The following is a 21287-nucleotide window of genomic DNA, read 5'->3' on the forward strand; positions in this document are numbered from 1 at the left end:
TGTGTTGGGGATATAGCGGTGCCCATGACAGCAAGGATTCTACTGCCAAGGAATTTAGGGGGAGAAGAGATGCCAGATACACATACACACAAAACACAAGAAAATAGGGACCAAAAATAGAGCCGGGGGATGAGAGAGATGGAGCAGGAATTACTTTGTAACCTGTGGTCAAGGGAGGCCTCTCAGCAAAGGGTGCCTTTCCCAGGACAGATGTGAATTAGCGCGCACGCGTGTGTGTGTGTGTGTGTGTGTGTGTGTGTGTCCCAGGGGAAGAAGTAGAAACAGGCCATTTGAGGCAGATAGGACATCAACACTCTGAGGCTGGAACAAGTTTATTATATCAGATGGATGGGCCAGCAGGAGGGCTTGGTGACTAACCATGTTTAGCAAAAATGTAAGGTGAGAACATTATGGGGGGCAAGGCCAGATCAGGTATGATCTTGTGAGCCAGAGTAAGGAAATTATAATATTATGCAAAGAGCAATGGGAAATGATATAATGTCTGAAATTATATGATGTCTGAGAGTAGGCAGGGGCTCACTATAACAATCTCTACTTTTGTATATCTTTACGATTTTCTGCCAAATAAACTTAAACAGAATGAGAGGATTCTAAGCAACCAAGTAACACAGTCTGATTGACTTTTTTTTTTTTAAGCACTTGAGGTCTGCCTGGCTGCGGTGGCTCAGTGGTTGAGCGTGGACCTATGAACCAGGAGTCATGGTTTGATTCCCAGTCAGGGCACATGCCTTTTTGGTTGTCACAAGTGGGGAATGCTTCTGTCATCTAGTGGGCAAAGGCTAAGGATGCTGCTAAACATCCTATAAGGCATAGGACAGCTCCTCACAAGGAATTACCCAACCCAAATGTCAACAGTACTGAAGCTGAGAAACCGGGGAAATGAAACAATGTGGAGTTTATAATCTATTGAAACCATATAACAACTCTAGTTACTCAGATCTGGGAAAATGTTTTGCATGTACTATTTTGGGAAGTAAAAGTCTGAAGTGTGTTTCCATTGTGAAAAGAGAAGCACTAATGTTTAGCCTCAATAATCTCTGATCATAACCAAGTCACTCTTGGTGACAAATAACTGTAGGTGCTCATCGGAGAATATGTGGCCCTTCTTCCTGCCATGAGGGCACCATTTATTACAGTAATTTCTTACCTGACCCAGACGGTTTCTTAAGACCCACTGCACCATTAGCCCTTATTTGCTATAGCCTGTTCTAATGAGATTTTAGTTTAGGGAAGCGATTTTCTACCTTTCTCATCTCATGGCACACATAAACTAATTACTAAAATTCTGCGGCACATGCCGATCTGATTTTTAAAAAATAGGTATACTTTTGATTCATTCACACCAAACAGCTATTGTTGTGTTGGCTGTTGTCATTTTTTTTTTTTTCTTTACAATCTAAGGGAAAAGAGGTCAGTGTCCCTGACTAAATAGCCAGGTATTGCATGTTTTAAAATTTCTTGAGCACACCTGTTGAAAATTGCTGGTTTAGGGACCAAAAGATCAGTTTTCTTCAGACACCAGAGACACAACCAAAGTCTTAGAATCCTCCCTCACTGCCTCAAAGATGGCTAAAGCTTTGATACTCTCTCTTATTCAGTGTCTACTGAGCTCTTTTACAGAATTTCAAAAGAATAGCCTCCTGGCTTTCTTTTCAGTGGAGCACCTTAGCCAGGTAGTATAAGTGAAAAGTGCAATTAAATGTGTGTGCTGGCATCAATGTAGACCTCATCTTGTTATTGTTGTTGTTGTTGTTCTTCTTCTTCTTCTTTTTCTTCCTCTACTTCTCCTCCTCCTCCTCCTCCTCCCCCTCCTTCTTCTTCTTCTCCTGGTTAATCCTCACCCAAGGATATTTTTCCATTGATTTTTAGAGAGTGTGGAGGGGGAGAGATAGAGAGAAACATCAATGTGAGAGAGACACATCAATTGGTTGCCTCCCGCATGAGCCCTAACCAGGGTCAGGAATCAAGCCTGCAACTGAGGTATGTGCCCTTGACTGGAGTTGAACCCAGGACCTTTCAGCTCGAGGGCCGACGCTCTATCCACTGAGCCAAACAGGATGGAGCCATCTTGTACTTCTTGAGTGTCTTTCTTTCCCTATCTTTTGTTTATAAAATAACTTTGTGTTTGGCTTGGTATACTGCTCAGAAAACATATTATAATCAAGGTTTCAAAAGTTCAGGCTGTACCCCAAAGAGTGAAATGGGCACTCAAAACAGCATGACGTACCAACCAGTGAGGCTCAGTAGTTGAGCATCAACCCATGAACCAGAAGGTCACAGTTCGATTTCTGGTCAGGGCACATGTCTGAGTTATGGGGTGTGCAGGAGGCAACGGATCAATGATTCTCATCATTGATGTTTCTATCCCTCTCTCCTTCTACCTTCCTCTCTCTGAAATCAATTAAAAAAAATAGCATGACATGTGTACACATCCAAAATATGTCCTTAAAGTATAGAGAATTTGCTCTTCTCATCTCCCCGCCGCAATTCCTTTACTTCCAATCTCCTAAAAACTTCCTAAGAACCATTGATGCAAAATAGTTGCAATTTCTATGAAGCATTTTATTATAGGCAAAAAATGTTGACACCATTGTTACTGTAACCACAATTAAGGGAAGACTACTTCTCATCAGAGTGCATCTGCAATAAAGTGATCTTACTGAGCTTTGTGTTCCTTCTCTACCTGTCCGATGTACAAACCAGTCTCCATCTGCAGATGGTCTGCCTCCTAATGGCTAATCATTTGTTACTTGCTTTACCTAAAACACAGGAAAAGTGTTAGTGATTTTAGAACAGTGGTTCTTAACCTACGATTTACCTGGGAAGGTTTTTAAAACCCTGATGCCCTGGCTGTATCCCAAATTCATAAAACAAAATCACTAGGGGTGGCTCCATCCTCAGAATATTTTTAACTCCCCAAGTGATGGTATGAGCAGCCAAGATTGAGAACCAGTGGTTTAGAAAAACATCTATTATGATGAGTAGAGGCCAAATACCAAAATGAAATTTTTAATATTACTGTCCTAATCTATTTTCAGGTTTTTAGGCATGGAGACCGGAGTCCCATTGAAACCTTTCCTAATGACCCCATTAAAGAAAACTCCTGGCCACAAGGATTTGGACAACTCACTCAGGTTGGTTGGATTTTTAGCTAAAGTTGGTGATAAGTCTCAAGGGAAACTAAACATTGTGGGGTTTGTAATCCATTGAAACCATAAAACCACTTTAGTTACTCAGATCTGGAAAAATATTTTGCACAATTACCTGGGATCTAAAACGTCTGAAATGTGTTTCGATTGTGGAACAAGAGGAACTAATGGTTAGCCTTGTTAATTTCTGGTCATGTCCAAGTCAGCCTTAGTGACTAATAACTGTACAAAAGTGTATAGAATTTCCTGTTTCGACTTTAAAAATATTTTTTATTGGTTTCAGAGAGGAAGGGAGAGGGAGAGAATCATTGATCAGCTGCCTCCTGCATGCCCCCTATAACCCATAACCCCGGCATGTGCCCTTGACTGAAATAGAACCCGGGACCCTTCAGTCTTCAGGCTGACACTCTATCCACTGAGCCAAATCAGCTAGAACTTGATCTTTTTTAATTGTGTGTTTTATTAAAGCATAAGAGATGTGCATAAACAACAGAAAAATGCAGGAGGTTAGTGATGCTGAAATGAGCGAAAAGATACTTATAAGCCAGCCCTTGAGATTCTCAGGCTCTACCTGAGAAAGTAGAAAATAATCTTGTAATCAATAAGCTGAATTCACAGGGTTGGGAAAACATTCCTCTGGAAGTGCTGATACCAAATTTGATTTCTTTTTAAAAAATATATATTTTATTGATTTTTTTACAGAGAGGAAGGGAGAGGGAGTTAGAAACATTGATGAGAGAGAAACATTGATCAGCCGCCTCCTGCACACCCTCCACTGGGGATGTGTCCGCAACCAAGGTATATGCACTTGCTGGAATCGAACCTGGGACCCTTCAGTCCACAGGCCGATGCTCTATCCACTGAGCCAAACCGGCTAGGGCCCAAATTTGATTTCTTATCAGCTAGATATGTTGGGTTTAAGCCTTCCTTTTAAGGGGTCACTTACACACAGGAAGTCCTACTTCCTACAGAGCGCCGAAGGAGAAGGTGAACTGGGAAACAAAGGCAAACATGGTCTCTGCTCCATGCTCCAGTGCCCCCCACCCTGCACTTGTAAGAGTGGATGGCTCTTCTGTTTGGAGCCATAAGGCCAGGTGCATTGCTTCTGTCCTGATCAATGCACTGTTTAAATATATTAAAAAGATGTTCAAGAATGTTTAGAGTTGGATATCTGCAACACTAATGGGTCTTAATTAGTGTTTTGGCCAAACATTGGAATTATTGGAAGAGCTTTAAAAAGTTTTTTGTTGTTGTTTTTGTTGTTAATCCTTACCCAAAGATAGGTATTCTTTCCATTGAGTTTTAGAGAAAGTGGAAGGGATGCTGGGAAGGAGGGAGGGAAAGAGGGAGGGAAGGAGAGAGAGAGAGAGGGAGAGAGAGATGTGAGACAGACTCACCAACTGGTTGCCTCCCACATGAGCTCCAACAGGGCCTGGGATCTTACCTGCAACCCAGGTACATACTCTTGACCTAGAATCAAACCCATGACCCTTCAGTGAGCAGGCCAATGTTCCATTCACAGAACCACACCAGCCAGGGCACAGCTTTCAAAAATATTGATGTCTGCCTGAGAGATTCTTGAATTGGTGCCAAGTGTGGCCTGGATATAGGATTTTTAGAAGCGCCTTGGTTGATCAGTTGATTCAAATGTGCAGCCAGAGCTGAAAATTACTGCCCTAATTCAACTACACTGTTTAATAGAGGAGGAAACCCAGAGAGGTTGTTTGAGGCCAGCATCTTCTGGCTCCCAAGTCAGACCTCTTCCCACCACAGCCTACCCAGCTTGTAGCTTCTCGAATAAGAGGTGTTACAATAATTCAGGGCTGCTTCTCAATAACTGTGGTTCTATTTAGACTCCGGTTCCCTTGCTGTGGTATCTGTATTTTTCATCTGAGACTTTCTTGACTAACCATCAGATTCTCCTATAGGGGCGTTTCTCAAGCTTTCAAGTGCAAATGAATCATGTAGAGATCCTGTCAAAATGCAGATTCTAATTCAGCAGGTCTGACATGGGACCTGGGATTCTGCATTTCTAACAAACTTCTTGGTGATGCCAATGGTCTTGGTACATAGACCCTCATGAAGCAGCAAAAGTTCTAGAGTTCAAATCTTGTCCTTGACCGGGTACTTACAATCTACATAAGGACAAGTGATGGCCTTATAGATCAGTGGTTCTCAAAGTGTGGTCCCTGGCACCTGGGAACTTGATGGAACTAAATTCTTTGGCCCCACCCACTGAACCAGAAACTCTGGGGTGGAAGCCTGGGAATCTTTGTTTGAATGAGTTCTTCATATGATTCTGTGCAAGATAACGTGTGAAAACCACCGCTCTATAGAAGATGATTGTTTCATCAGAAGTCAGTTTTAAGTTAGAACAATGATTGGACCCAAAATACCAGCTTATTCAGCTACCCAGATCATCCAGTAAACTCACAAACCTCAAATTACACATTGCTCCTATTACCTTCTTCCCCATTCTAGAGGGGTGGTGATGATAGTGGTGGCCAGGAGTGACAAGCAAATGAGCGTGTGGGGCCAAGCAGAATCCACGGTGACCACATCCTCTTTGACTCCTGAAGCTCTGGTGAAGCTCTGGGTTAACGACAGACCTGAACGCAGTGCTTCTCAAAGCATGGTGCTCTACTACATGGATCTGAATCACTCGAGGCAGTTGTTAAAAGGCAGATTCCAGGACTACACCCAGGATTTAATGAGCAGGAATCTTGGGGGGAAATGCTGAGGAATCTGCATTTCAACAAGCACCCCTAGATACATTTTGCTTCTGATGCACAGATAGGCTTAGGGATCATTGAGCTAAAGTAATGCTTCTCAGTGATTACTGGCCGTCACAGTCTTAGTGAGCTTGTTAAAAACCGATTCCTGAGCTCATCCTCAAACTAGGTGGGGCCCAGGAATTTGGTTTCTAACATACTCCGAAATGCTAATACTGATGATCCACAGACCATACTTTGAGTAACAGGCTCCAGTTTTTCATGTACCACGCATAAATAAACTGTACAAATAATAAAACATTGCACCCAGAGGTTGAATGTGATCTTCAGATTCATCAAATTCAACCTCTTAATGGTTGAATTTCTTCCACCAACCCCCTACCTAAGTGGTCAACCAGCCCTTTGAATGTTCTGCCAACAAAGATGACCATTGAATGCTCTACCACACCAGGGATGAATCATTTATGTAGATCAGATTCATCACCAATTATTAACTGTACAAGGCTCTATGTTAAGTGGTAATGAAGGTAAAGAGTTTTCTCAGGGAGTCATGACTAAAAAATACAGCTTATTTTTTCTTGTTTTCATTTAAAAATGTGTTGTTGTAGAACTATTAAAGTACACTATTATTCACCCATTTAATGAGGAGAGATGAGGTGCATAGATAAGAGTCACAGAACTTAATTTCAGTAATTTGTGCTTTTATTTTTTTCCCCTAGTTGGGCATGGAGCAGCATTATGAACTTGGAGAGTATATAAGGAAAAGATACGGAAAATTCTTGAATGAGTCCTATAAACATCAACAGGCAAGTTGGGGAGCTAGAAGTGGGAACCTTGTCCCTCTGAAAGAATTTAACATAATGTTGCATTTCTCAAAGTGCTTTGCCTATTTCCCAACAGATAATCTTGCTTAGAAATGTATTCCTCTTTCTACAAATATTTTATTCCTAAAACATTATGAATATGAGTGAGCTAAAATGTTAAGGACAACTCTGGTAAATACTTTAGCTTGGCAAGTAAAGACACGTAGCCTCCACTTAATTGGTCTCTTTTGTCAATTCAACTACAGTGGGGCCTTGACTTACGAGTTTAATTCGTTCCGTGATGGAGCTCGTAACTCAAATTACTCGTATGTCAAATCATTAAAGTGAACGAGTGAGACACGTGATGCTGGGCTGATGTTGTGGCGTTCACTGTGACGTTCGCTGCGCCAACTAGCGGTGGGGTATCTGAAACTGGCTCATAACCCGAATTTTAGCTCACAACTCAAAGCAAAAAATCGGCCGAGAGATGGCTCGTATCTCGAAAAACTTGTTAGTCAGGACACTCCTAAGTCAAAGCCCCACTGTATTGGCATAGCAGGTTGCTTTATAGCATGGCATGCTCATAATACTGTCTCTTCCATAACAGATCTTATGATCATGATGCTATCACAATGTTTGCTAATATTTTGGTGTGGATATCCTGTCCTTTCTCAGGTACTAGCTGCACAGGAAAAACCCACAGTTCCTCTCAGTTGGATTCTGCTTTCATTTTCCCACTCTAGGTTTATGTTCGCAGCACAGACATTGACCGGACGTTGATGAGTGCCATGACAAACCTTGCAGCCCTGTTTCCCCCAAAGGGTATTAGCCTCTGGAATCCCAACCTGCCCTGGCAGCCCATCCCAGTGCACACAGTCCCTCTTGTGGAAGATCGGGTCAGTATTCTGGGAAAACCAGCAGATTCTATTGGGCCTGGAAGGCGGGAGGCAGGTTGCTCAATACTTGTGGGTTTGAGAGCCTGGACTCTTGGGCTGTGCAGCCTTAATTCTTTCCTAAATAAAAGTGCAAAGGACAATGTAGGACATAGAAAGCCCAAGGCAAGAGGGAGTAGGAACAGAATGTCTCTTTGGATCTTTATCATCTATTTTGTTTTGCCACTCTTTCAACTTTTGGCAATTTGTCCCTATCTATCTACACACACATACACACACACACACACACACACACACACACACGGCTCCCAGTGTTTAATTCTTTGGTGCCCCACACAGGTTCTCCTCCATCACAGAATATCCTAAGACCTCTTTACCCCTTGAAAAACCCCCATTTCTAGGTAGGAAAAAAAGAATTGAATTGAATATATGATTGGTACGCAACACTTTTTATGTGTCATTATATTTACTTTTGAATGGACAATATTATTGTTCTCCTTTGATAGCCAGGGAAATAAGTGCTTAGAGAGTTAAACAAAATGGACCCAAAGCCACACTACTGGTAAGCATCACTGCTGGAACCAGGCAATTCCAGAACAATTTTCTTCTCTGGAAACTAGTGCTTCTCAAATTTAGCTACATATTAGAATCACCTGACAATTTCGTAAAACTCCTAATGCCCAGGGGACTCTCCATAACAAACTAGCATCTCTGAGGTTGGAACCCAGGCATCAGTATTTTTTAAGCCTCATCTGAGGATATGTTTTAATTGATATTAGAGAGAGAGGAAGGGAGAGAGTGAGAGAGAAACATCAATGTGATAGAGAAGCATTGACCAATTGCCTCCCATATGGTCCCCACCAGGGATCAAACCCACAACCTTTCTGGTGTATGGGATGACACTCCAAACAACTGAGCCACACCAGCAGGGCCAGACAGCAGTGTTTTTAAAATAATCTCTCTAGATGACTCCAGAGACAGCCAAGTCTGAGAACTAGTGCTGTAAGGCAAGCTGCTTTGAGAGAAACTCAAGTTTATTTACACTGGGTAGGACTGATCAATAATTCTTTAACCTTTTCAGAGGAATTGCTATTTTTTAATAGTAATAAATCTAACTCATCTCCCAGGTGTAGAGTCTAAGACTAAATGAAGGAAATAGTTTAGGACAGTGGTCGGCAAACTCATTAGTCAACAGAGCCAAATATCAACAGTACAACGATTGAAATTTCTTTTGAGAGCCAAATTTTTTAAACTTAAACTATATAGGTAGGTACATTGTTATTAACTTAATTAGGGTACTCCTAAGGCCTAGGAAGAGCCACACTCAAGGGGCCAAAGAGCCGCATGTGGATCGAGAGCCGCAGTTTGCCGACCACGGGTTTAGGACAAGGAATCCTTCTAATCCCTCTGCAGTCACAGTAAAAGCATGACCATCTCATCTCTCTATGAGCTCAGCATGACCACTGGACCCTGACTGTAGCCCAGACAACTCTGGGGTAGGTTGCTATCCTCTTGGCCCTGCCAGTGCTCCTGGAAATGTGATTCAATTGCTACATCTGGTGACAAGAATTTTTCCCAACCCTGTCAACCTCACTCTAGGTAAATCTATTCCAGACAATTTTTCTAGTGTTTCCTGAAAAGTCAGGATTATTTATTTATGCCTCTTTCCATCACATAATCAGGAGTGAGGTATTATGACTATCAGTATTCTTAGGAGTTTGTGAATATATTCTTCCAAAAAGAAAAAAAAGTCACTTTCAACACAGCCTTTGCTGCTTAAAGAGTGGACAGCAACACTAAATTTAGCCAAGGTAGACCAAGGTAGCTGTTAAATCCTTAATCCGGAAAGGTAGTAATTAAATTAAATGGTAAAGAGAATACAGGTCCTTTTAGAAGAGGAAGAGAAAAACGGGGAGAGTGAGGGAGAGGAAGAGAGAAACAAGTAAGATTACCTACCTATGGCTTCCAGCTCCCTGCTCTCTCAGATAAAAACAGTCCTCTAATATCAACTAAGAAATCTAATGAAATCAAGCAATACAAAGTTATCCCCAGAGCTGTGCTAAGTGCCGTAGAGAAATATGATGCCAGGTTTCTTCGTTAATTTATGGATCCATTTGATGAAAAAGATTCACGTGTGAAATGTGTAGCATACAATGCAAGATGGTGAGCAGTGATTTCAAATACAAGCGGTACACGCTGAAGGAAGTCAGAGAATGAGATGTACGTGGAGCTACCAAAGGGCAGTCAGTCAGTCATTCAGGTCTTCGTGGAGAGAGTGAGAACTTGAACCAGACCTTGGAGGAGGGGTAGGAAAGAGAGGAAGGCAGCCGGAAGGCAGTGAGTCAATAAACAGAGTGCTTGCCCTTCTGTGTTCCGAGTTCATATTTAGAAAGAGTGAAGCTGTCTTGGGTACAGATCAGAGAATCCAAACTTAATAGCCAGAAGGAATCGTGGGGCTGAATGGCAGTGTCTTATAAAAGGGAGGCTAGATTTAAAGTTGGGAAAAACCTAGGTCTGAGAGCCAATTACTTCAGACACTTGACCCTGAGTAACCTCCCAGCACCTCAGTTTCCTTTTCTGTATTTTGAGAACAACAGTCGCCCCCTAACTCCTTCATAGGGATTTGAGAAAAATAAGTTAGTTAAGAAATGGAAAAGACTTTGTAAACTGCAAAATGTTTGGCAGATGTTTAGGTATTATCCTATATGATAAAAGCATAGTATGCAAATAGTCCCCTTGATTGGGAGTTCGACCAGGGGGTGGAGCCGGTCGGGGGAAGGGAGGGAGGCCCTGGCTGGCAGCTGGCAGATGCTAGGGACCCTACCAGTGCACGAATTGCGTGCACTGGGTCTCTAGTTCTATATATTTTCAGCCTGATTCTTTCAATATGTGGGATGAGGAAACAAGTCTAGAAAGGTGAAATAATTCATTAAAGCCTATACCTTTAAATGAACAGTCTTGTGCTTTTTCCCTCAATAATGTCATTTCTAACTATGGAAAAATTTGAAAGCCATGCAATGAAATTTGACATAAAACAGTAGATATAAAAGTATACTTTTTTCAGAATGTCAACTATAACTGAAAAATTAAAGTTTAAAAAAAATTTAAAGTATACCTTCTTCAATACCATACATGGATGATGAGTAGTGCTTTGAGGCATTTGTCTGACAGTGACTTAGAAGGAAAAGATACTTGAGCCTCTGACATGGTTGCAATTCAGAAATAAGGAAATGAGGGCTTGAAATTAGATGGCAAAGATGTTAGGGGAGGAAAGACAGGTAAGACAAGTGATACACAGACTCAGAAATGACAGGAAGCAACTTATATAAAAAAGTGTTTTCTCAGTGGCTATTAATATGCCAGGCCCAGTTCCAGGCATTGATGACACATGCGTGAACAGGATAGTCAAGATCTGGTTGTCCTCGAGTCTATATTTTATAGGAAATAGATAAGAAATAAAGAAATAAAATAATTTCAGATGGTGATGAGCTCCTTGAGGGAAATAAAACAAGTCAATGTGGTGGCTGGGCAGGATGGTTAGAAAATCCGGGGTGGGAGTCAGTGGGGGAGTGTCTCAAGCAGGAAACAGTCTGCAGAGTCCTCAAGCCTGTGTGTCCAAGGGACGTTGCAGGCCAGTGTTACTGGAGAGGAGTGAGTGAGGAGGGCAGTGGGACGCAGGGCCGAGCAGTCACTAGGGGCCAACTGTGAGTTTAGGTTTTGTTCCAAGTAAGATGGAAAGCCAATGAGGATTATAAAGCACAGGACGGCATGATCTGACTGATGCTGTAAAAGGATTCGTGTTTACACAAATCAAACAAAAAGGATTTGTGGGGCTGCTTGTGGAGACGGCATGGGAAGGTAGGAAGGGTGGACACCGACCTATCCAACAGGAAGCTCTCAGTGGTTGAAACACAGGTTTGGGTGGCTCGGACGGGAAAGGGACAAGGAAGATCAGGAAAAGGGGTCTATTCTGGAAATACGTTGAAATCAGCAAGCAAAAGGGATGAGCTCATGAAGCAGGATGATCATCTTGCCTTAGGCAACAGTAGAGAGATGGCAAAGAGGAAACGGTTCAAAATGAAGAAGTTGAGCTCAGCTTTGTACATGTTACATTTGGGGAAGAAGAGAACCATCCAAGTAGTGATATCTACCAAGGGCTAGAAATTCAGGACTAGCCACAAGGGGAAAACGAGAGCAACAAAATAAACTCGGGAGTCACCAACCTGTAGAGTATGGTTAAAGCTACAACCGCTTGTTGGGTTTAAACTTATTTTTGCATGGTCACTTTGTCCTCATAATAGGTCTTTAAATATATTTTTCTATTGATTTAATATGTGCCCTTATTTTAACAACAGTCTGCAAATTTGCAAGAATTAAGTCAATGAGTGGTTTACTTGATCTCTCAAGATTCTTTCCAGAACCTGTAATTCATTTCTCTGTACTCATGTGCACCTAGAAAATAAAAGGGGTCGGGAGGGAAGCAAGAGATTGGTTATTATTTCACATGGAAAAACCAGGATGTGTGAATATTTACCAATAGCACAGTTCTCTGTAGGCAAGTTCATGAAAGGAAAAGAAAAATGATTTCCAGTTCTGGGTGCATATTCTACTTTTAAGACCAGCAGGTCCCATACCTCTTCCCCCTCAATTTTAGGATTTCCATTCAGCTCAAAACACATTTGAATCTCTTATGAATGTCTCTTTGCACCTAATGTTTAAAATATGGCTGCAGCTTCCTTAGCAAAGTTCTTCTGACTAACAAAGGTTTTATGATTTTTCTTTTGTCCTCAGTTGCTATTCCTGCCTTTCAAGAACTGCCCTCGTTTTCAAGAACTAGAGAGGGAGACTTTGAAATCAGAGGAATTCCAGAAGAGGCTGCAGCCTTACAAGGTTACAAATAGTGTCTTTTCATGTGTGCATGAGTATGAGGGCCAAGTCCAAGGGCGGAGCTGCAGCTTCTTGAAAGTGTGGGTGGAACGGGCCTGCAGTGACTGGTCTAGGCCAGTGGTCGGCAAACTGTGGCTCGCGAGCTACATGCGGCTCTTTGACTCCTTAAGTGTGGCTCTTCCTAAGCCTTAGGAGTACCCCAATTAAGTTAATAACAATGTACCTACCTATATAGTTTAAGTTTAAAAAATTTGGCTCTCAAAAGAAATTTCAATCGTTGTACTGTTGATATTTGGCTCTGTTGACTAGTGAGTTTGCCGACCACTGGTAGGCAATCGGTGAGGCCGTTTAATGAAGGTCAGTCATTACTTCCTCTTCCCCATGGCTGTGCTGGGACCACTGGCAGAAAGAAGCCAGTCCCTTTGGAATCTTATACCCATGTCCCTGAGCGGAACCAGGTGCAAGTGTGTGGCTGGATCAGCATAAATGCAAGTCTAAGATGATGTGCATTATTTTGAGGCTGAGGGGGCTGGGCCTACTATATACAAAGGATAGGTTTGTGTGTGTGTGTGTGTTTTTAATGTTTCCACTTTGTGAAATGCCCCTTTTCAAGACTATGCAAAAGGTAAATTATCTTCCAAAATGCTTCCCAGAAATTGCTACCAGTTTCATCAGGCAGATAGCTGAGTGGTGGGTCTCATTAACGTGGCAATCTAAGAATAATATAGCGCATAGAGAATGTTTGCATCTCATCCAAATTTCACACTTATAGCCAGACACCAGGTCCTGGTTCTGCTGTGTTGTCCTGGGGTCCTTTGACCTGGGGCATGCTTTCCCTTCTCACCTTGGCCACTGATTTATATGTGAGTTATACGTAACCTACTTCCAAAAAGAATTTGAGGCAGTACACTTCAGTCTGCTTCCAGGACAAACAAGGAGCCTGTGGCGGTAAGCCAGCCTTTGCTCAAACTTTGAATGCAGTAATGAGAAATGATCAATTAGTATTTGTAAAAAAAAAAAAAATTAGATATGTTTTAATTGATTTTTTTTAATATATTTTATTGATTTTTTACAGAGAGGAAGGGAGAGAGATAGAGAGTTAGAAACATCGATGAGAGAGAAACATCAATCAGCTGCCTCCTGCACATCTCCTATTGGGGATGTGCCCGCAACCCAGGTACATGACCTTGACCGGAATTGAACCTGGGACCTTTCAGTCCGCAGGCCGACGCTCTATCCACTGAGCCAAACCGGTTTCGGCTTAATTGATTTTTTAGAGAGAGAAAGGGAGAGGGATAAAGAGATAGAAACATTGATCAGCTGGTTCCTGCACACCCCCACTGGGGATCAAGCCCATAACCAGGGCATGTGCCCTAACTGGTAATTGAACCTCTTGGTTCATGGGTCGATGCTCAACCACTGAGCCACTCTGGCTGGGTTGGCATTATATCTAGTAATACTGGCACACATTTTTGTAAAGAATAACAGTTCCCAGCAGGGGTAATCTAGTCAGTAGAGGCCAAGGATACTACTAAACATCCTATAATATGTGGGGCAGCCCACCACAACAGGAAGTTATCCAGCCCAAAATATCCACAATGACATGAAACCTGGCATAGAAATGTCTTCCCCTCTCCATGTGTTTCAGGATTTTATGGAAACGTTGCCAAAATTGTCAGGATACCGTGGCAAGGACCTTTTCGGAATTTGGAGTAAAGTCTACGACCCTTTATTTTGTGAGGTAAAAGAAAAAATATATTAAAAATGAACTTGAAATCTGATTTTGATTTATGCCTACTTTGAAATAGATGAATACATTTTCTTTTGCTTTTTTTTTTTTTTTTTTTTTGCAGGTGTATTACTTATACTCTCTCTGATATTGAAACATAATTCAGGCCTTCTTTATATTAATTTGAACATCCTGACTTCTTCTCACCATTATTTATGTTTTCACCCTTTAGAAAATTGCAAACAAAATGGCTTTTCTTCTGTGCCTTGTCGCTTATTTTTCAGTCACTCAGAAATGTTGGGCTCCTGTCATGGATTTTAATGAAAAACACAATGTTATTGTACAGTAAGATAAAAAAAAAAAAAAGAATCTGATTTCTGGATATAAAACAAGCAAACCAACTTTAAGCCACTATTGAAAATGGTTTATCAGGAAAGGACCTCTTCCTTGCCATGTAATGCATACAAAATAACCTTTGAAGCTAAATTAACTACTGAGTTTTTCAAGGACACGTGGCGCTTCTCACTCACGTGCTCCACCTGCTGGCCAAAAGGAATACTCTACAATCCTGGTTTCCCAACCAGTTCACGGAATCCTGGGGGGAAAGTCTGACAAAACTCACGTCCACTCCTCATTCTGCGGTCCTCATGAGTGTCTGTGGGGCAGCAATCACTTTCATAGTTCCATCGCAATAACAGGTGACACCGTTTGCCCCCCTCCCAAGCACACGCTACGTTCCCAATATTCTTACTTTTTCATCAGCACCTGTTTCACGGAAGCTATCTCAGTCTATTTATTAACACTCTTCAATGGAGACAAGAGCCCACATTTTGGTTCCGGTCTTAATTTTTTTTCTTTCTTCCTTACTACAGTTTGATCTGAGTTATTCGATCATGTGGTCATGGTGTGTGGTTCTTTTTCACCTCTTTCTCTCTTGTTTCCTCACTTCTCACTTTTCTTTGGTCTCTCTCTCTCTCTCTCTCTCCTGCCTTTGAAATTTAGGCAAGCTTAATTAACTCTCATGGCAGATAATAAATATTGGCACAGCATCTCTGCCTGCCCTGCTGTATATTCACTCATCAATTTACCAAATGCTTTCTGTGCGCAAGGTGCAGGCTTTCCTCAAGAGGCAGTGAACTGGAAGCTGATGGGAGTAAGAGTATATTATCGAAGGCTCTAGTAATATCTTACTTTCCCATCCATCCTTTTAGGCCGCTCATTCCGCTTTTAAGGAAACATCATCTAACCCTGTTGGCTTGGTCTTCCCCCCAGGTTAATAAAAATATTTCTAAACCTCTCATAAGAGAATAAGGTATATTCTTGCCCTACCATACCCTTACTCTGAAAAATACGAATTATCCGTTGACCCAGAGTTAAGCCCAAAGCTATGGACTTGGTAGGAGGGGGCAGATTAGTTTCTGTGACTTTTTCTTCTGAAAATCAATGCCACTATTTATCACAGAGTAAAGTTTTCCTAGAAGGAAACACAGGACATGAAAGGCTGGACCCAGTAGTTCTATGGGGTGAAAGAACAAAGAAGGCACTCAGAAATAAAAATACACCTCTCTTCCCTTTTTCTTTGCTGCAGAGTGTTCACAATTTCACATTACCCTCCTGGGCCACAGGAGACACCATGACTAAGTTGAAAGAATTGTCAGAATTGTCCCTCCTGTCCCTGTATGGAATTCACAAGCAGAAAGAGAAATCTAGACTGCAGGGGGGTAAGTACATTTTAAAAAATGAGAGGAGCACATTGAATTTGTGGTTGCATGATACAGGTCTAAGTCCTGGTTCCACCACTAATCAGCCATGTGACTTTGGAAAAATCACTTGATCACTCTTGTACCTACCAGTTTTCCCTGATGCAAAACCAGGATAATAATGATATCCACTTCATAGGTCATAAAGATTAAAATGAATGAAAATATTCAAAAGGCTTAGGACAAATATGCTGAGGATAAATGTTATGCGTTATTATAATTCTTAGTATTACCCACTCTGGGCCTTAGTTTTCCCATCTGGAAAATGAAGGCTTTGGGCTAAAGCTAAATGATACTTTTCATCCTCTTCAGATCAAAGAATCAAGGATTTTGTATCTGAGCCCCGTGAAAATCAATGTGTCCAGTGGCCTAGAGGATGAATTTTTCAAGTGGGGGGTATGACAAAAGTGGCCTGTTTTCCCGAAACCCTTGGCGGTAGCTATTTCGAAAGTTAATCAAACATATTTTGCAGACTGATTACAGCCTTTAGAATAATACCTATTGCAATTGGCAAGCTTATGACTCAGCTTAAATTTTTCCATTGGTGTTACCAAGTGTTTATTTCTCAGTGATGCTTCTCCTCAGCTATGGCCCTTCGTAGCATGAGACATCTTATCATAATGAAGGTAACCCAGACAAGAGGATGCCAAGCCCTTATAATCAGGACAGGTGGGTGGAAGAAAGAAGCCAGGACCAGGCAGGATGGAGGTAGACACTGAGGCCTCTGAGGGCATCAGGTAGGAGGTCCAAGACACCAAAGGGTGTGTCAGGTTCAGGTGTTGTTAATATAGACATTAAAACTAAGGATGGAGAGCAAGAGAAGGTCCATGATGTCAGGCTGACATAACAATGAAGCAATCCTACGCCATAGGAGATGGTTCAAGTCACATACTCTACACAGTTTGAGGAAAACAGTACAATCACAGCAGGACTCCATCCATAGCCAGACTCTATTTTTATGGGGTCAGGACAAGTTCAGCAGAACCCCAGAAGAATACAGAGAAGCAAAGCATCCTGGTGGTTGGACCACACTGGGAGGAAGCTCGCTTGGGACTGCATAGCTAGAGAAAGAATGCAAATCACCAGCCAGAAGAGGAGTCAATTGTAGCTACCAAAAAAGAGTGATGGAAGCTATAACCAGAAGAGCAGCTAATGAGGCATGTACTCCATATGAGGTGTACAAAGTAGATTGTGGCAAATGCTCAGGACAGTGGTCATTAGTGATGTGAGGAAGTTTCAGGCCTACTGTCACAGAAGTCTTGATTGCATGGCACAGAGGCAGACATGGTAGAAATATACAAGCTCTTACTCCAGGCTAAGGGTATGGGCAGCAAGATCCAGCCTTTTGGGAAGGGAGAGCATCCAGAGATGAGTCTTTGATAGGATCTGGTATATTGGAGGAAATTAGCAGGTAGAATACAGACGGTGTGTAAAGGACAGAGCCCAGGAAACAGCTTCATCCTATGCACTAAATAATGATATGATGCAGAGGGTGAAAGTTGGACCTCATTGGCTATATAAGCACCAGGCCTCACACTTGTACCCCCAGGTACCAGCATTATGACTTAATACCAAGTCCCATTAGATGGTGGAGGCAGGACTCTTGATTTCTTTCTTCCAACCTAGTCATGGGCTCAGGAGTTCAGCCCCTTGCCACTGAAAATGCAGTCCAAGGACCAGCCACATCACCTATCATGGGGCTAGCAATGCAAAACCTCAGGCCCTACCTCAAACCAGCTGAATCAGAATCTGCATTTTCTGGAGGAAGTCCGGTGCTGTTGATAAGCCAGGAAACTGTTTCCTGAGTGATACCTGCCAAAACACTAGCTCAGCCTATTGTTCCGATCTGGCTAGGCAAGGGAGACTTGTCAGCTGCGTGCTTGTTGAATGATGAAGTGACTGGACGCCACCCTGCAGAGAAAACATGTGTTGTCTGGGTGACAGAGTCACATGGGAACATCAGGACGTTGAGCAGCAGATTCGGATCTCTGCCAAAACTTTTTGTCCTATCAGTTGGTTTCCGGGGGTGACACTGTTGGGTAATATACGCCCTCAACTCACCTGCTAGACACACACACACACACACACCAAGAAAACCCTTACAGTTCGCTTAGAAATATATGGCTGGTCATACTCATACTGATGGGAATCTCTGTGTGCTCTAGATCAGGGGTTGGCAAACCACACCCTGTAGTCCAAATCCAGCCCACTGACTATTTTTTGGTAAATAAAATGTTATTGAAACCCAGCCACACTCATTCTCCGGTCATGCCTATGGCTGCCTTTGTGCTTCCACCCAAGAGTGAACAGCTGCGACAGACCCTATGGCCCACAAGGCCTAAAACATCTACTATCTGGCCCTTTTCAGAAAAAGTGTGCCAATCCGTGCTGTGGCCCAAGAGTGAGGGAAGTGGCGTTTATGTCTTACAACCAATGGCATTTTGTCTAGTTTATGCAGATTCAATAAATGATGCAATGGGGAACTCAGCAGCTAGCTTATATTGCAACATGGTCTAATGACTAAGAGCAAGAGTTGTGAAGTAGGACATACTGGGTTCAGAGAAGCTCAGCCTGTCTGCTCAGAGTTGTGTAATCTTGGACAGGTCTCTGAACCTCCCTGAGTCTCAGTTTCCCCTCCTATAAGACATCATTACTAGATACCAGAACCTGGGGATATTTGTGATAGCTCCCCTAGTTTCTCCGAAGACCAGGTGTACAATCACTCCCGGCCAAGAGCTAATAGCATTCCATTATCAGCGCTGAAGCCTGCTGCAAAGGCACCTGCTAACAAGGGACAAGTTGATGGAAGATGGCTGTCATGACTCACAGAAACTTGGCTTCAGGGTTTAGTATTGATGTGGCATGAAGATCAAACTAAAGTTCTTAAGGGCTCCCTGAAGGCAACCTTCCCTGGGACAGAAAGATGTAGGCCTGTTGGAGATGTAGTATCCAGCTGCTTCCATTTTGTTTTTGTTTTTTATTTTTTAAATATGTTTTTATTGATTTCAGAGAGAGGAAGGGAGAGAGGGAGAGAAATAGAGACATCAGTGGTAAAGGAATCATTGATTGGCTGCCTCTTGCACGCCCCCCACTAGGGATCAAGCCCACAATGTGGGCATGTGCCCTGTCCAGAATCAACCCTGGGTCAATGTTCAGCCACACTGGCCTGGCCAGCTTCTTCCATTTTTAATCAAAAAAGTCCCAGCATCTACAGAAAGCAGGTCACCTTCCCCCACCCCATAATTATCCTTTATTGTGCTTTATTGGTATACAGACCAATAAAGTATCTTCTGACTATTTTATGAGCTTTCTGAGGACAGGAAATGTGTGATTCACCTAGCAAAGCATCTGGCCCATTAAAGCTGCTCAGTATGTGTCTATTAACATCAATGTCCTGCTCATTCCAAAAAAAAAAAAGCAAAAACTGCTCATTCTTAAGACAAGCGAGCACATGTGTAATGGAGTAGAGAGACCACCAACAGAGACACAAGGGGTCTTCAGGTGATGATGGCGGAATCCCTGAGGCATCATGCTCCCCAAACAGCACCTGGCACCACAAGGGTCCCTCAGCCTTCAGCGTCTGAAAACAGGATGGAGACCGAGTTGTGCATCGCCTTTCACCACCGCGGGAGCCACAACTACTAGGTATGAAGGGCAGAATCTCTCAGCTATGAAGACACATGAAGCTAAAGATGCTGCATGCCCCCCTAATAGTGACACCCAAGGAACCTACAGAAATGATCCGCAGGAATCAGTCCATGAACTGGACAGACGACCAGAGAGCTGCTTTCTCCTATGGTCTCCAACAGGCCTGACTGCCAGAGAGTGGAAGCAAGAGAGGCGAAGACAGAGAAGTACACACCATGTGATCACTTCAGGCCTGCCCTGGAGGGGAGCATTGGCTAACAACTGTCTGGGAAAAAGCCGTCTGAAATACCTTCCACATTGCTCAGCCTCCTAACTTACACAGTCAATTGCACAAGTCAGAATTCAGTGAAATAATACATGTAAATCACACAGCTAGCCCACGGCAGATGCTCAACCGAAATGAGTTCTTTTCCTCTCTTCTTAAGTCTTGAGAATCACGGCAGAGAGAATCACTAAGTATGAATTAACTGAAAGCTTACTAACTAAAATAGAAGCCCATGTTTGGTCCAGCTCCACAGTTGCTCTATCTTCTTTTAGGTGTCCTGGTCGGTGAAATCCTCAATCATATAAAGACAGCAACTCAACCATGGAACCACAGAAAACTTATCATGTATTCTGCAGTAAGTATTTTTGTCTCCACTCAACCTCCACTTGTTCAGGTGTGTGATCTTTTGAAGGCGGGGCCCTCATTTAAAAAAAAAATGTTTTTTATTGCTTTTTAGAGAGAGAGGAAAGGAGAGGGAGAGAGAAACATCCATGTGAGAGTGAAACATCCAGCTGCCTCCTGCACGCCCCCTAAGTGGGGATCAAACCCACAATCCAGGCATGTGCCCTGACCAGGAAGCAAAGGGACAACCATTCAGTACACAGGACCATGCCCCACCCAACTGAAAAGTCAGTTGCACAGGTTTCCCTTAGTTTCTAATCTGGTGTCCAGGTCTAACTTGTGTGATTCTGGGACGTCACATATCTATAACACCAGCCAGGGCAGGGCCTTCTCTTGATCATCATTTCCTTATTACCCAGTAGGTGGTAAACACCTGTTCAAAGCTTTTAAAATTAAATACATAATTCTGGCATTTGAGGAATTTGCAATCTAACACTGACCAGATGAGTATATACAGAAACACCATACAGAACAGTATAGAAATGCCATCAAGCCAGTGCTTTGGTGCCTCGAAGACAAGCACTTACTTTTCCAAACCAGGGCATCAACAGGAGAGGAGAAGCAGAGTGCAGGACTTGGTGATGGACTGGAATGTGGGTGGAAGGCAATGATGTGGAAGGAAAAGGCAATGTTTCAAACCTCGATAAATGGGAGGAAGATGGAACCATTAACAGAAGTAGTCTTAGGCCAGATGAATGTACCAATTAGACAACTGGGTTTGAAATTCCAGGGGGTGGGGCATCCAAGTTGAAAACTCCAGATGGTAAATGGACAGGTAGAAAAGGGAAAGGGAAAGAGTTGAAACTTGAAGTGAGAGCTGCATTTGGGTACAGAAAGAAAAGAGAGAGATCTGGGAGAAGACTTCCTCCTTGGAGCAGGAGAGACAGGGGAAGAGACACAGGTGGAGGGGAGTTTGCAGGGACTATGCCCTGAAATGCCCATCCATGGAGTCTGGGACGAGCAGGGAAACTGGACATAGTATGCTGACTCAGTCTTCC

The 21287-nt window shown here is 42.7% G+C and overlaps 1 protein-coding gene across 2 annotated transcripts in view; it reads left to right on the forward strand.

Moving 5' to 3' along the window:
* Nucleotides 1-21287, forward strand: part of ACP3 (acid phosphatase 3) — a 42819-nt gene that overhangs the window by 6234 nt on the left and 15298 nt on the right. For both annotated transcript variants that reach the window (XM_070433404.1, XM_070433405.1), the window contains exons 2-8: nucleotides 3060-3155; nucleotides 6622-6708; nucleotides 7449-7601; nucleotides 12390-12488; nucleotides 14134-14226; nucleotides 15803-15935; nucleotides 20160-20242. In XM_070433404.1, coding sequence (XP_070289505.1) covers nucleotides 3060-3155; nucleotides 6622-6708; nucleotides 7449-7601; nucleotides 12390-12488; nucleotides 14134-14226; nucleotides 15803-15935; nucleotides 20160-20242 — 744 coding nt within the window. The remainder of the gene's footprint in view (nucleotides 1-3059; nucleotides 3156-6621; nucleotides 6709-7448; nucleotides 7602-12389; nucleotides 12489-14133; nucleotides 14227-15802; nucleotides 15936-20159; nucleotides 20243-21287) is intronic.

The sequence above is a fragment of the Myotis yumanensis genome, unplaced genomic scaffold, assembly GCF_028538775.1.
Source record: "Myotis yumanensis isolate MYYU_CA2020_CCGP unplaced genomic scaffold, mMyoYum1.0.hap1 SCAF_14, whole genome shotgun sequence".
In the NCBI taxonomy this organism is placed as follows: Eukaryota; Metazoa; Chordata; class Mammalia; order Chiroptera; family Vespertilionidae; genus Myotis; species Myotis yumanensis.